At 45.4% G+C, this 13216-nt stretch overlaps 1 protein-coding gene across 1 annotated transcript; it reads left to right on the forward strand.

Moving 5' to 3' along the window:
• Positions 1 to 797: 797 nt before the first annotated feature.
• On the forward strand, positions 798 to 12894 carry gata2a (GATA binding protein 2a). The gene is given in 6 exon segments (XM_083770463.1): positions 798 to 1494; positions 1496 to 1532; positions 2463 to 3059; positions 6221 to 6366; positions 10603 to 10728; positions 12567 to 12894. Coding segments are annotated over 6 exon segments (1425 nt in total). The 5' UTR covers positions 798 to 1296; the 3' UTR covers positions 12888 to 12894.
• Positions 12895 to 13216: the final 322 nt, after the last annotated feature.

The raw sequence follows: 13216 nt of genomic DNA on the forward strand, positions 1-13216 counted from the left end.
TTTCAGGCCCAATCGTTGATTTATATAGCTTTAAAAAGATAAATAATATAATAGCCTAATAATTAAATGCGTGATTCGAAAATAAAACCGTTATGAAGGCTTGAAGAGGACTTTATCATATAGCCTAATATTATGGATCAGAGCTATAGTCAAATAATAATGATGTATAGGCTAATAGCCTATACGTTCAAGGGGGTTATTAGGTCTAAATGTATAAAATCTCGTTAGCTATAATATAAAGAGTATAAGCATGCTATAGGTTCTTGACTGCTTAATTGTTAAAGAAAAGGGGGAAAATCAAAATATCAATCGCAATTGCCCATTCAATGTGAGCTTCACGAGATCGATATATATATATATATATATATATATATATATTATAAAGTAGCCTATTTTATAGTTTTTTCGGCGCAGTGATCGACTGACAGAGAGAAGAAGGAATTATACAGTTTCGAATGCTAATGGGGGGACGAGCAGAGCCGCGGGCCAATGGCAGGCGCGCCGACCTCCCATTGGCTCCCGGGAGGTCACAGCCTCGCCCGCCCCCCGACCCGCTCTGATATGGGAATGTTACTGGCGCCAGTCCGCATCACAGTCCTAACGGCCACATCTCATTAAGGACCGTGCTCTCACTCAGTACCGCCACACCGGATCAGCACACGTTAGACTCCGTGGCGTGTCTGGAGATCTGTCTGTCTGTTTGTTTGCTGTCAGCTGATCGCGGGGGAGAGAGAGAGTGAGAGAGAGAGACATTTCAACAGGTATATTCGGAGCTGCGGGGAACGTTTTTATGGACTTTATTATGTTGTTATCGGAATGCAGTGGAGTGGACACTGTCTGAGGCAACTGTGTGTCTACTACTATAGGCTCTCTTTTTATTTTGTTTACTTTGGACAGGTATTATTGGAAAGGCCGCTTCTTCGACAGAGCTTATATATGATTGAATGAAAACATCCCAAGGAGTCGTTTATTTTTCTTTAAATGGAGTAAACAGGCGCTGGACCTGCAGCGACATTGCATTGATTTTTTTTTTTGTAACACATATTTTATTTATTTTTTGTTTTCGTGTCATTGCAGGTGGCTTATAGCTAAAGGACACCACCAGATTTCGGGATTTCTTCGCTTTCTCAGCAGAGGACATTTTCTGGACAGTAATAATTGGGGAATCCCGCGTCCAAAAGAAAAATTGACATTCATTTTTTTTTGGAGGCTTAATAATAATAACAACAACAATAATAGCGTAAACAAAACGATTCAAGGCGAAAATACGGAGACTCGTACGGAGACAGCTTCGCCATGGAGGTCGCGGCCGCCGACCAGTCCCGGTGGATGGCGCACCACCACGCCGTGCTGAACGGCCAGCACCACGGCGACACGCACCACCACGGCCCGCTGGGCCACAACTACATGGAGCCCATGGCGCCCCTGTTGCCCCAGGACGAGGTGGACATGTTCCTCAACCACCTGGACTCGCAGGGGAACCCCTACTATGCCAAACTCCCGGGCGCGGGTCACGTACAGCCAAGCACACGGTAAGATAGATGTGTGACAAGTTAAACAATATATTATTTTATTCTGCATGCGATGCCCCCAGCAGCGAGGGACAATCTGACACTGATGATATAATTCAAGCGTAATATTTCTTTTTCTACTATAGTATCCATATCTATTTGAAAGAGATAAACAACAACATTGCAACAACAACAAGCTATTATTTGCGTGTTTGTGGTTAGTGATAGGATTGGGTATCGACTCTGCCTGCTATAGGGTTTCAGACATATAGTCAGACCTGCAGCTATCTAATCTATTCTATCTATGCTGACTGTCTGCAATGCGAGAATCATAGAAGGGAATTTCTAGCAAATGACAGAGAGAGAGAGAGAGGAAAGGGAAGTATGTCATTTAACCCGCTCTCCGTTTGGGGCAGGGGTTCTGGGAGAGAGAGAGAGAGAGAGAGAGAGGCACTTCCCGCCCGGATACCAAATAAAAACCCTCAAATGTACTAATAACAATCTCTAGTCCGACATCTATACGGCAGATGAACAGATATAGCAGCAGCGCATTATAGGCGAGTGCATGAGAACTGTTTTATTGTCCACTTTTTTTTTAAGGCCTTGATCTTGATCTGATATATTTTCGTTAGCGGCTCTTGTTGTACATCCTGTACATGGACTATATGCTACTTTTAGGATATGAGAAAGAAACATATTTTATATTATTACTATTATTATTACAGTCCTTACTACGTTAATTAATCAATTGGATATTCTAATTAAGACGTTTAATATCCGTGTCACATCTTGCGCTGAGAAATACTCAATGTCGGACTTGAGTTTGGGATATTCAACAGGTGAGGAGTAGAGTTAGCCTGCTTGCTCGCAACTTGCTGGATTTGTGCGAAAACCATAAAACTAAAAAATATATATAGGCTAAAAACACCGATCGCTTTTTGTGCTTTCCAGCTCGCCTCACTGGGAACCAGGTCTGCCGGCCTCACCTCATCCACAGCCCGGGCATCCCGTGGCTGGACCCCGGCAAGGCGGCCCTGTCCGCCCACCACCACAACGCCTGGGCGGTCAGCCACTTCAGCAAGCCCGGCCTGCACCCCGCCAGCTCCGGCTACCCGTGCAACGGCGCCTCCGGCGCGGCGCCGTCCTCGCTCACGCCGTCCTCCCATTCCAGCCCGCACCTCTACAGTTTCCCCCCGACGCCCCCGAAGGACGTGTCCCCGGACCCGGGCCCCACGTCGCCCACCTCCACCTCCACGGCGTCGCGGATCATGCAGGACGAGAAGGACTCGATCAAGTCCTACCAAGTCGGGGGCCCGGCGCTGACGGACCACGGCATGAAGATGGAGAGCTGCAGCCCGCTCCGCAGCAGCCTCGCCTCGATGAACGCCCAGACGCCGGCCACGCACCACCCGATCCCCACCTACCCGAGCTACCCTCTCCATGCGCCGCACGAGTACAGCGGCAGCCTGTTCCACCCGGGCAGCCTGCTCGGAGGCTCCGCGTCGAGCTTCACGCCCAAGTGCAAAAGCAAAGCCAGATCGTGTTCAGGTGAGCCCAGAGTTCCACATATTTTAGCTAAAAATGTAAATATAGGCCTGGCTATAAGGCCTATAGCGTTTATACTTGAACGTTAACGGAATTTATATACGCACTGATCATTTGAAACATTTAATTGGTACAAAATATATGCAAAAAAAAAGGAAAAAAAGACCCTGTGATATTTTATTTCGTAACAATGTTGAACTCGACCGTGTTTTATTTAACGGCTGGTATACAGCATGAAATGGGTGATTTATTATAGCTTACTTTCCATATCGGGATATTGTGCCTGCGGCGCTCATGGTCTACCAAACTTATCTTTATCCCATCTTCACCCACAACACACACTCACTTCAACGGTCACTTGTGTGAGGAATTTAAGGACTAAATCAGGGTCAACCATCAACTGATTTGACATCGCGTTGTTGGGGACCAGTTTGAACACGAGTGAACCTTTTTTTTTAATATATAGCCTATAGGCTAACTATAGGAAAAGTGTCTTTATGGAGAATTCTATTTGGATCTATTTGTTCTTTAATTCCTACAACACATGTTAGTATAGCCTATAGGCTATATGTTTAGACACATGTTTAGCCCATTACCACGACGTTTAAAATGGATGATGATGATTCGTGCCTCGCTCGAATTGTTTTTCCTCCTATATATATATATATATATATATATATATATATATATATATATATATATATACACACGTAGCCTTTATTGGGTTGGGGGGGGGGGGCTTTAGAAAACGCAGGAGTCACGACCGACGCGCTGGCTCCTGCCATATCCTGTATACCTCAGAGTGAACAAATCACGACCTCCTCACCCCCCCCACCCCCAATATACTAAACAAAGCCCCTTCGGGACGGGACGCCTCGTCACAGACGGCAGAGGCCCGCTGTTTGTGTGTTTAAGCATGGCCTTGGCGGCCCCAGAGTGGAGGGAGAATGGCGTTGGGGGAATCAAGTCCATCCGTGGTGCATGGCTCGCCTTAGCTACTACTAAGATAAATAGAACAATACTGGTGGTGCAAGTGTGGCCTATACACCGTTTCTAGGTTTAAATGGATCAATTATAAGGATTATAATATATAGAAGGAGTGAGTTGATAGAGGAAATCCTTGCTATATGCATGCAGGCCATGTCATTTTCTCAATAATAATTCCTATTATTCCTATTGCACATGAAAGCGGATATGATATTTGAAACACAGCTCAGACCATGGGGGAATTGTGTGTATATAGTTTTTCCTATCAGTGTTAACCTTTTTAAACAACACTTTGTGACACTTTTGATAGAGTTCACCTATATTGTGAAAGGTTTTGACAGGACACACATGGCAGTGGTGACAGATCGCTCCGATGTATAACTGTCTAATTATATGAATATAGCCTTCTCATTATTATTCCAATGGCATTTTTCTTTTATAGCCGCTGCATGCCGTTTGTGCATGTGTGTGTAAGTGAATGCTAGCTATTGTAAGAGAAATGTTACACAGTGACATTTAAAAAGAAGCCGGCTTGAATCACCAACACCAACATGTTGGCCATGCACGCGGGCCATTAAAAAGAGGCTCTTATCTGTCAGAGCTGAATGTTGAGCCTGACGCTAACACAGTGATTGACTGTTGTATTAAATGCCACAATGACATTTTAGCTGTCAGCACATACCTTACTAGCAGTGCGGTTTCCTGTTGAACTAACCTCAAAAAACCAAATCTCCCTGCTCACCTATACTGCCCCCGTCCTCTGACCCAAAAGAGAAAGGCGGTGGCCTGGCCTACATGTGTGTGTCCTCCATAAAACCCAAACCCAGCTCCCTTTCTCTCCTTCACCTCACCTCACCATCTACTACATGCGCTGTCTACTCATTTCCCACCCTAAGACATTGCGCAACATGTGCTCACTTGAGGTGCGAATGATCTTGCATATAATATACTTCTACATAGCTGGACTTGTGAAATAGTGAAGGGAGGTTACTTTACAGCACAGTAAGGGCTGCGGCGCATACTTCAAAAGGAGCCCGCCATGCTATTGTTCAGCCCCAGATTCCATTTGTGAGTTAGGGTGGGACTATGTGGGTGTCTCCTGACATTATAATAGGAATAATGAGATGATGCTCCAGGGAGAGAGAGAGAGAGAGCTGGGACACTTCATGAATTAAAACCAATTCGTTTATAGAGCCGCAGCCCGGCTGAACTGGAGTCAAACCTGCTTGGGAGAGAGAGAGAAAAAGGAGAGAGGGAAGAGAGCGTGTTGGGAACACCTCCTGGTTTTCATGCAGCTTTATAATGCTAACACGAAACATGGGTGAAAAGGAATGGACCCCGGTATATATCCACAACAATGGAGCTGCAAGTCTGGTCAGCCTGGCCGCGCTGCCTGGCTGGCTGGTGGCGTCCATTTGAAAGCTATGTTTTCATAGCATGAAGAGTTTATAGCCGGGAGAATTGCATGCTATACCTTTTCAACAACATTGCCCCGGCACATTTAATACCACCATCACCACCAACAACAACAAAACACACACACTAATGTTTCCTCTGGTGGTATAATACCACCATATTTAATACCACCATCACCACCAACAACAAAACAAAACACACACACACACACACACTAATGTTTCCTCTGGTGGTGGCGCCCTCTATATATACGCTGATGAATAATGCAGGCCTAATTTGATGGCATGTCTCATTCATCCCGGTGGACACCTCTGGACACGTTTCTGGCATGTCTCGTTGGTCTCCGCGCTGCGGATCGGTTTACACGGAGGTGTCCGTGTCCTCCATGCGGTCCCAGCCTTCCAACCAGAGAGACGGGCGTTGGTGGCGGTGGCGGCGGTGGGCCCGGGTCCAACAACAACGCACCTGTGCTTCTGATATAGGACGTTGTCGTGCGGGTGTTCTTAGAAACGAACGACGACTTCATATTACAGCGTTAATGAAAAAAGGGCCGGTCGCTTTTTTTTTGGACACGTCGATCACGGTTCGGTTGCCTGCAGATTCAAGCTGAACAGCTGCTGCACGCGTTGCGTTGCGTTGTCGTTATTATCATGATCGTGCATGTTAATTATTGGCTCCTTTGCAGTTTGCAGGGTGGTTGAAATGTGTTAATTATATAAATCTCCCTTATGTCTTCCCCCCCCTTCCTGAACTATACGCAGAGGGCCGCGAGTGTGTCAACTGCGGCGCCACCTCGACCCCCCTGTGGCGGCGGGACGGCACGGGCCACTACCTGTGCAACGCCTGCGGACTGTACCACAAGATGAACGGGCAGAACCGGCCGCTCATCAAGCCCAAACGCAGACTGGTGAGTCCCCCCTCCTCCCCCACCCCCCCCTCCATGCCCTTTGGTCTGAGAGAGAGAGAGAGAGAGAGAGAGAGCCATACCAAGTGATGTGGAGCACAAAGCTATAGTCGCCGTGGCCAGAGGAACAATTCCAGGAAAGTTATATTTTCCCTATGATCTTCCTGGAATTGTTTGCTTGCGCCTCTCACCCCCCCCCCCCCCACCCGGCGACCCCCCCCCCCCCCCTCCTCCCCCCTCCTCCTCCTCCACGGCCCGTTACAATACTGCTACTATTGCCATTGTTCCCGCTATCATTATTGCCTCAATATTCTGATACTGTTACTGATACCGATGCCCATGATGTGCCGCGTCTGTTAGCGTGCTGCGTCTGTTAGCGCGCTGCGTCTGTTAGCATCATGCCACACGGGGGAAGAGCGTTGGCGAATGGAGTCTTATTTATTTGGGGTCTTAAATTACCCCAGGATGTGAGTGACTGACTGACTGACGCTGCATGTTGTTGGCACTTCAGGGGGGCGCGTGCATCGTGAGCACCTCAAGGAAAAAGGCACACTATTTTTTGCCTTTTTTCTGATTACTGATTACATCATGGGGTTGTTGATTGAGGCACCACATGTGGTTTTATAGGCTCAGGGAAGGGACATTTTAGAAGGTGTGTGTTCTGAAGGGTTGTTTTTGGAGTGACCCCTGGCCCCTGGCCCGCATGCAGAGCTGTTTATAATTGCTGCATTCCCACCTAAGAGTTGCGGCATGTTTAATTTTTTAAAATTATATATGTTTATTTATTTATTTAACCCGAACAAAAATAGTCTTGTGTCTTTCCTTCTAAATTGGTATAACTCTGGAATATAATATAATAAAATTGGTTACATCAAATTTCAAATCTCAATTATGTGCACGACTATAATATTCACTCATAACTATACTGTATGTGTTATATAATGTGCTATTTAAAACAAAATCACTCATTTCTCAACTAAGTGAGTTTAGAGACACTATGTTATGCTATTGGTCAACCAATGACCACCACCAATAATTCAAAAGAAAAAGACGAAAATGACCTCCCTGCATACTTTTTTATAGTTTTAGTACATTTTTCCGAATTTCAGTTTTAATTTCAGTGTGAAGTAGAAATTACTGTGATTCTTTTCAGACCCATTTAATATATAGCCAATAATAATGAACGTGATGATTGAATGAATTTTCCTCATCATTTTTGAACTGCCAGCTCAAAGAGGTGATGATATTTTGGCAGATATTTCAAATGGGGAGGCAAAAAACCTTCATGCATGTTCTTCCTTGACTCTGTATAGTCTGTACTGCCCATAATATTATAGCCCCACTGTCCCCACATGTTTCCATGAGTCGGCCGGTGGCCGTTGGACCGTGGTGGTCGAGGAGGACACATATTATAGTTCCACATGTTTCCATGAGTCGGCCGGTGGCCGCTGGCTGGACGCTGCTGGCCGAGTTGGACAAGCATTTTTTCGGCTCAAGTGTTTTCAGTGTTCTGTTCAAAGGGCACCCAGTTGTTTCCTATCCGGATATCTGCCTGGCCCTGATAAGGAAGCCAGGCGGCCGGGTGTTTCCGCCTTCAACATTTCGTGCGTGCGTGTGCGCGCGTGTGTGTGTGCGTGTGTGTCTGTCGTGTCCCACTAGGCAGGGCCAGGCCTTAACATACTGTAAAAGCGATTATCACAACATACTGTAGGACCCCGTGTGTGTGTGTGTGTGTGTGTGTGAGAGAGAAGAGAGAGAACGCGCACGACTCACGAGGAGGGCGCGGGGAGGGAGGGGAGGGGGTGATGGCGCGGTTAGGGATTTGGAAAAATAAATGGATTTATGTTCGTCGCCTTGTTTTGTCATGCTCTCTCGCTGCTCGGCGGGGCAGTGGCACCATCTTTATGCGCTGGAATGTGTTTTTGGTTTTGTGTTTGTTGTCTTGTCTTTATGTCTTTATTATTATGATATTATTTGCATATATAGTATAAAGTCTATATAGTCTGGCTTTGTGTTCTCGTCAAGGTTATTATAGGCTCTTCCAGCGCGCAGTGCGCACCTGAAATTAATTAGGCTACAAATATATAAAAGCATGTTGCAGTGCTGCTTACATTGCGTGCGCGGTGGGCCTGGGGCTTATATAGTGCATGTAAAAGCTAATGTTTCTTATTATGTGTGAAGAATTGATCCGTAATGGACACAAAAGGCGCATTTTGCCCAGACAGGACAGAACGCAGTGCTGTGGCCTTTTACGCATCGCATCGGGGGGGATAATATATTCCCCTGGACGCCTATAGACCTGTATATTAATTAATGTAGAGACAATCAAGACTTATACTCCCCATTCTACATTTATTCTAAATGAATGAAATGTGACTTATTGACATGGCTTATAGAGACGGAATGAAACGGGTCGTTTTTGTCCATGGTGGAATTATGTATATAGCCTGTCCACAATACACGATGAAGATTATCGCGCAAATTGGAAAATGTGATCTGTGACTTCAAGTGGGGCTGGCTTGCTATAAATTCCGCTATTAAAGAAGCGCAATTAATTCAATCGAGACTTTTAAATAATTTCATCAGTCTAACTGGCGCTTGCTTTGATGTAGGCTTCAGTTCAGTTCAGTGCTGAATGCGGTCAAAGTTTAAATATCTGCCGATGCTTTATTTCACTAATAGCGGAGGCCTGGTCCCCCCCTCCCCTCCCTCCCTCCCCAACTCCTGAAAAAGACGCTATAGTCTCCAAGCGATCCCTAGAATGTATTTTTATTAGGCCTATAATGGCGTCAGTCTCGTAAAAAAACATAGATATGAAACGTCTGCTCGCTGCGCCATATTAAATAACAACTAAACGGTCACGGTGTTCTGTATCAGAAATCGAATCGTATTTGTGTCAAGTTGACTGTCCGGTCCGACCTCTCTCTCTCTCTCTCTCTCTCTCTCGCTCTCTCTCTCTCTCTCTCTCTCTCTCTCTCGATGCCATATCTAAATTAATAGGCATGTGAATGCCCTTTAGCATATATATATATATATATATATATATATATATATATATATATATATATATATATATATATTCACCGGGACATATCCATATGTATATGTGCAGCTCTCTCAATTTCAATTCAGTGGAGCTTTATTGGCATGAGAAAACATACGTTTACAATTATTGCCAGTAAGCAGAAGTGGAACAAAACAATCAATATACAACAATGCATACAAATAAATATTTAATATAAATAGGAATAAAATGAAGGCGTTTGCACCTTTTCTAAACAAATTGTATTGTAGGCCTATATATGGAACATATATAGCCTCAAATTGCACCTTGGCTTTCTTAAATTAAACTTATTATATGGACCATAACCTGCTGTGAAGCAGTTCACAAAAAAGTTTACCTAACTTTGCTACTAAAGGGAAAACATGCACATATTTTACTATTTTTCTAGCACTCTTTATTCTATCTCTGTTTGTTGTGCACGCTTGCTGTGTTTATTTTTTATTTATTTTTTAAATATTATGCTATGCCGCTGCATTGTCTGTATAAGGAAGCCAAACTAAAATTATACGTTTTACTATACCTGTACACAAAGATGTAACAATAACCCATTTATACCTGAGGTCGATTTTACAAATGTCTTCTGAAAAATCCCATGTTTCTAATGTCAGTGGTTCTCAAACTTGTTCAATGTCAAGGAAGGAGCCCCACAATTATACGTAATTGGCTCTGAAAACATGTAGTTCCTGCAGGGACCCAGAAGCAAAGATTTGAGTTGAAGAAAAAATAAAACGTTCGCTCTGAAAGAATATATATACATATTCAAAGATTTGCGCCATGCACATTTTCAAGATAAAAAAAAAGAGCTTGTATAGATCTGCTATTTTTCAACATCCAAAAGCATAACATAATGCTTATAGTTGACCCATTTTGGGCGGGATCCCCTTTTGGTGTTAGCATTATGTTATGCTTTAGCTATTGAAAAATAGCAGATCTACAAGCTCATAGCTTGTAGGTCTGCTATTTTTGAAAAATCGAAGAACGACTGACTGGCTTTTTCAGAAAACTGTCATTTTCAAACAGACATTTTTTAGAATCTGATCTCAAGTCAGAATGGGTTAAAACACCAAAAGGGGTCCCCGGGCCGCGCCAGGCTGGCCGCCCCGAGAATGGGATAAAGTCCAACCTTGAAACCTCCAATGTGTCTCAATGTCTCTCTCTCTCTCTCTTTCCCATAGTCGGCGGCGCGGCGTGCTGGCACCTGCTGCGCTAACTGCCAGACAACCACCACCACGCTGTGGAGACGCAACGGGAACGGAGACCCCGTGTGCAACGCCTGTGGCCTCTACTACAAACTGCACAATGTAAGTTATAGCTATAGGCCTATATATGAACGGAGACCCCGTGTGCAACGCCTGTGGCCTCTACTACAAACTGCACAATGTAGGCCTATATATATACTCAGTAGGCCTATATATATACTCATTACTCAGATTTGTATTTATTTATACTTGAGTAAAAGTGCCACAAACAATGTATAGAAATACTATACAGGACTGTATATATATATATACGTAGGCTACTCAAAGTACGAGTTGAGTAAATTATAGTAGACATATTGGCATAAAAATGTCTAAAGTAAAAAAAAAAACAGGTCACGACATTGCGTTGTGAGCTTGTAGATCTGCTATTTTCGAATAGAAAGCATAAAATAAGAGCTGGCAAATAATTGTATACAGTGGAGTAACAAAGAATATATAGGCTACAATATTTAGCATATAGAGTATATATCGTATATAGCCTATATATAAAAGTACAAATGGAAATATATTCAAGCTAATTAAATACTTGAGTAAATGTACTCGGTTACTGTCCCCGGTGCACATTGATGTGCGGGGGGTGGGGCTGGTCAAGGGGGGCGGACAGCTCGCATCGATTTAGGAGCAGCGAGACTGCAGAGCGCGCAGACACAAAGCCCCTTGCCGCTCACCCTGTCAAGCAGAAACCCGCCGCTGGTCTTTCTTCACCCCCTTTTTATTAAACCATCTCGGTATCAATGGGGGGCGTCGCTCCCCGGAGAGGCGGGAGGGAGGGAGGGCGGGACTGTCATTCAGCGTCTGTAAAAACGGCGTCGCTTTAGTTACAACTGTGATGCTAACGTGTCTGAAACGGACGGACGGGTGTCCCTCTTTTTTAGGCTGAATGAATGAATGGGGGCTTCGGCTTGGCTTCTCCCAATCCCCATGTATTCATATCGGACCGATGGGGTTCAAAGGATCCTATGAAAACAAAAACGAGACAAAAGCCCCTCAGAACCGCTCGTGCCCTGCGTTTTAACGCGGCGATATATGTAAATCTGCTTTACGACAATTATTGCCTTTTTTTTATGGTGGTTTATTAGGACCAGATCAGTGGATTTCAGACCTTTTCATATCAAGGCTAATTTATTTATTTGGCTTTTGAGCCACAGAGAGATTTAGCCTCTCAGACCCAAAACCTTTAAGATTCTGTTATCGTTGGATAAGATGATGTCCACAAGTCCATGCTGTATTGATGTTGGTACCATATAGGAGAGATAACCGAGCAAACATTGATTAACTTATTTTCTATAGTAAATTAAGTAATGCAGAAGTTTAACAATAATTTAACACTTGCGAGCGTAAAATGTTCTATCTCTAAGGGTCCATTTGGTTACCAACTCTTCATCATTTATAGCTGGGGATTGGGGACCACCTGGAACCCCCTCAGGGACCACTGGTGGTCCCCGGGCCACTGGTTGAGAACCACTGTGCTAGATCATTTACGATACCGATATTAGTAGGCCTTTATACTAGCAAGCATTTAATGCTAAATTGAACCGTTTTCCAGGATAACGTGCTCAAAGTGCTCTCATAATTGTATTTAACAACTTAAACCCAGTTGACTGGAGTCCCTCAGGGTCTAGTATTAGACAAGGCCCCCTATACTCTTTCCCTTTAGTCTACATATCTTCGACGAAAATAGCAGATTATACGATGCGTTAGACTTGCCGAAATGTATGATTTGCCAAAAATGTATGATCACCCAAAGAACAGGAATGCTATATAGGGTTCAATTGGTTAATAAACAGGAACTTAGACATAACACCGTCATGTTATTGATGCTGTACGCCTCTCTCTAGTTCGTGTCTCTCTAACAAACACACCTTCCTCTGGGTCAACAGGTCAACCGACCCCTGACCATGAAGAAGGAGGGCATCCAGACGCGCAACCGCAAGATGTCCAGCAAGTCCAAGCGCAGCAAGCGGGCGGGCGACGGCTTCGACGAGCTGTCCAAGTGCATGCACGACAAGGCGTCGCCCTTTGGCGGCGGCGGCGTGCCCGGCAGCCACATGGCCCACATGGGCCACCTGACGTCGCCCTTCAGCCATTCGGGACACATGCTGCCCACGCCCACGCCCATCCACCCGTCCTTCGCCCACCCCCACCACCACCACCACCACCACTCTGGGCACCGCTCGCCGGTCTGGGCCGAGCCCCACTGAACTTATGAAGCAGCCTCAACCCCACCCTCTCTCTCTCTCTCTCTCTCGCCCCTTACCTAACGCCCCCCCCCCCCCCACAGCGCCGGCCTCGCGTCCACAGAGCCCCCCCACGAACCGAACCGCACCCCCCCACCGGCCCATTTTCCCCCCGACGGTTGAGTGAGGAGTGATCGGACATGGTGGTTGACTCGATGTCCAGCAGGGCTGAAAGAGGAGAACTCTCCGTTTGGACGCCATGTTTCGACGGCTGTGCTCGACAAGAAACCCCCCCCCCCCTCCCCTCGCTAACGGACAGGACAGGACAGAGCGGGACGGGACAGGGGAGGGGG

This window comes from Protomyctophum parallelum, assembly GCF_964188405.1.
Source record: "Protomyctophum parallelum genome assembly, chromosome: 8".
Lineage (NCBI taxonomy): Eukaryota > Metazoa > Chordata > Actinopteri > Myctophiformes > Myctophidae > Protomyctophum > Protomyctophum parallelum.